Source organism: Phaethon lepturus, unplaced genomic scaffold (assembly GCF_000687285.1).
Source record: "Phaethon lepturus isolate BGI_N335 unplaced genomic scaffold, ASM68728v1 scaffold44212, whole genome shotgun sequence".
NCBI classification, from domain to species: Eukaryota; Metazoa; Chordata; class Aves; order Phaethontiformes; family Phaethontidae; genus Phaethon; species Phaethon lepturus.
In genome coordinates, this window is record NW_010526328.1 from 3095 (window position 1) to 3487 (window position 393).

General features: G+C 45.5%; 1 protein-coding gene across 1 annotated transcript; it reads right to left on the minus strand.

Annotated features, from left to right (window-relative positions):
- Positions 1 to 4: 4 nt before the first annotated feature.
- On the minus strand, positions 5 to 225 carry LOC104617662 (homeobox protein Hox-A5; the record flags this gene model as incomplete). The annotated part of the gene is made up of 1 exon (XM_010283036.1): positions 5 to 225. A coding segment is annotated over exon 1 (221 nt), but the record flags the coding sequence as incomplete, so codon positions are not given.
- Positions 226 to 393: the final 168 nt, after the last annotated feature.

A 393-nucleotide genomic window follows, 5' to 3' on the forward strand; every position in this document is an offset into this window, starting at 1 on the left:
CCGCGTGGCTAAGCCCAGTCTTTTCAGTTTATTATCCTTCTTCCATTTCATCCTCCTGTTCTGGAACCAGATTTTGATCTGGCGCTCGGAGAGGCAGAGAGCGTGAGCGATCTCTATTCTCCTCCTGCGGGTGAGATATCTATTGAAGTGGAATTCCTTTTCCAACTCCAGGGTCTGGTAGCGAGTGTACGCTGTCCTCGCCCTCTTCCCGTCTGGTCCAGTCATGTCTGAATAACACGGACAACAGCGGGGTTTGGGTTTTTGCTTTCTGCTAGGATTTATTTCTTTTTGATTCTTAAGGCTATTTTTAAAATTATTTTTTTAAATACCGAGGTAAAATATTCGCCACCTTCGACCAGCTAGGAAAGCTGCTTATTCCCCAAATAACACCCC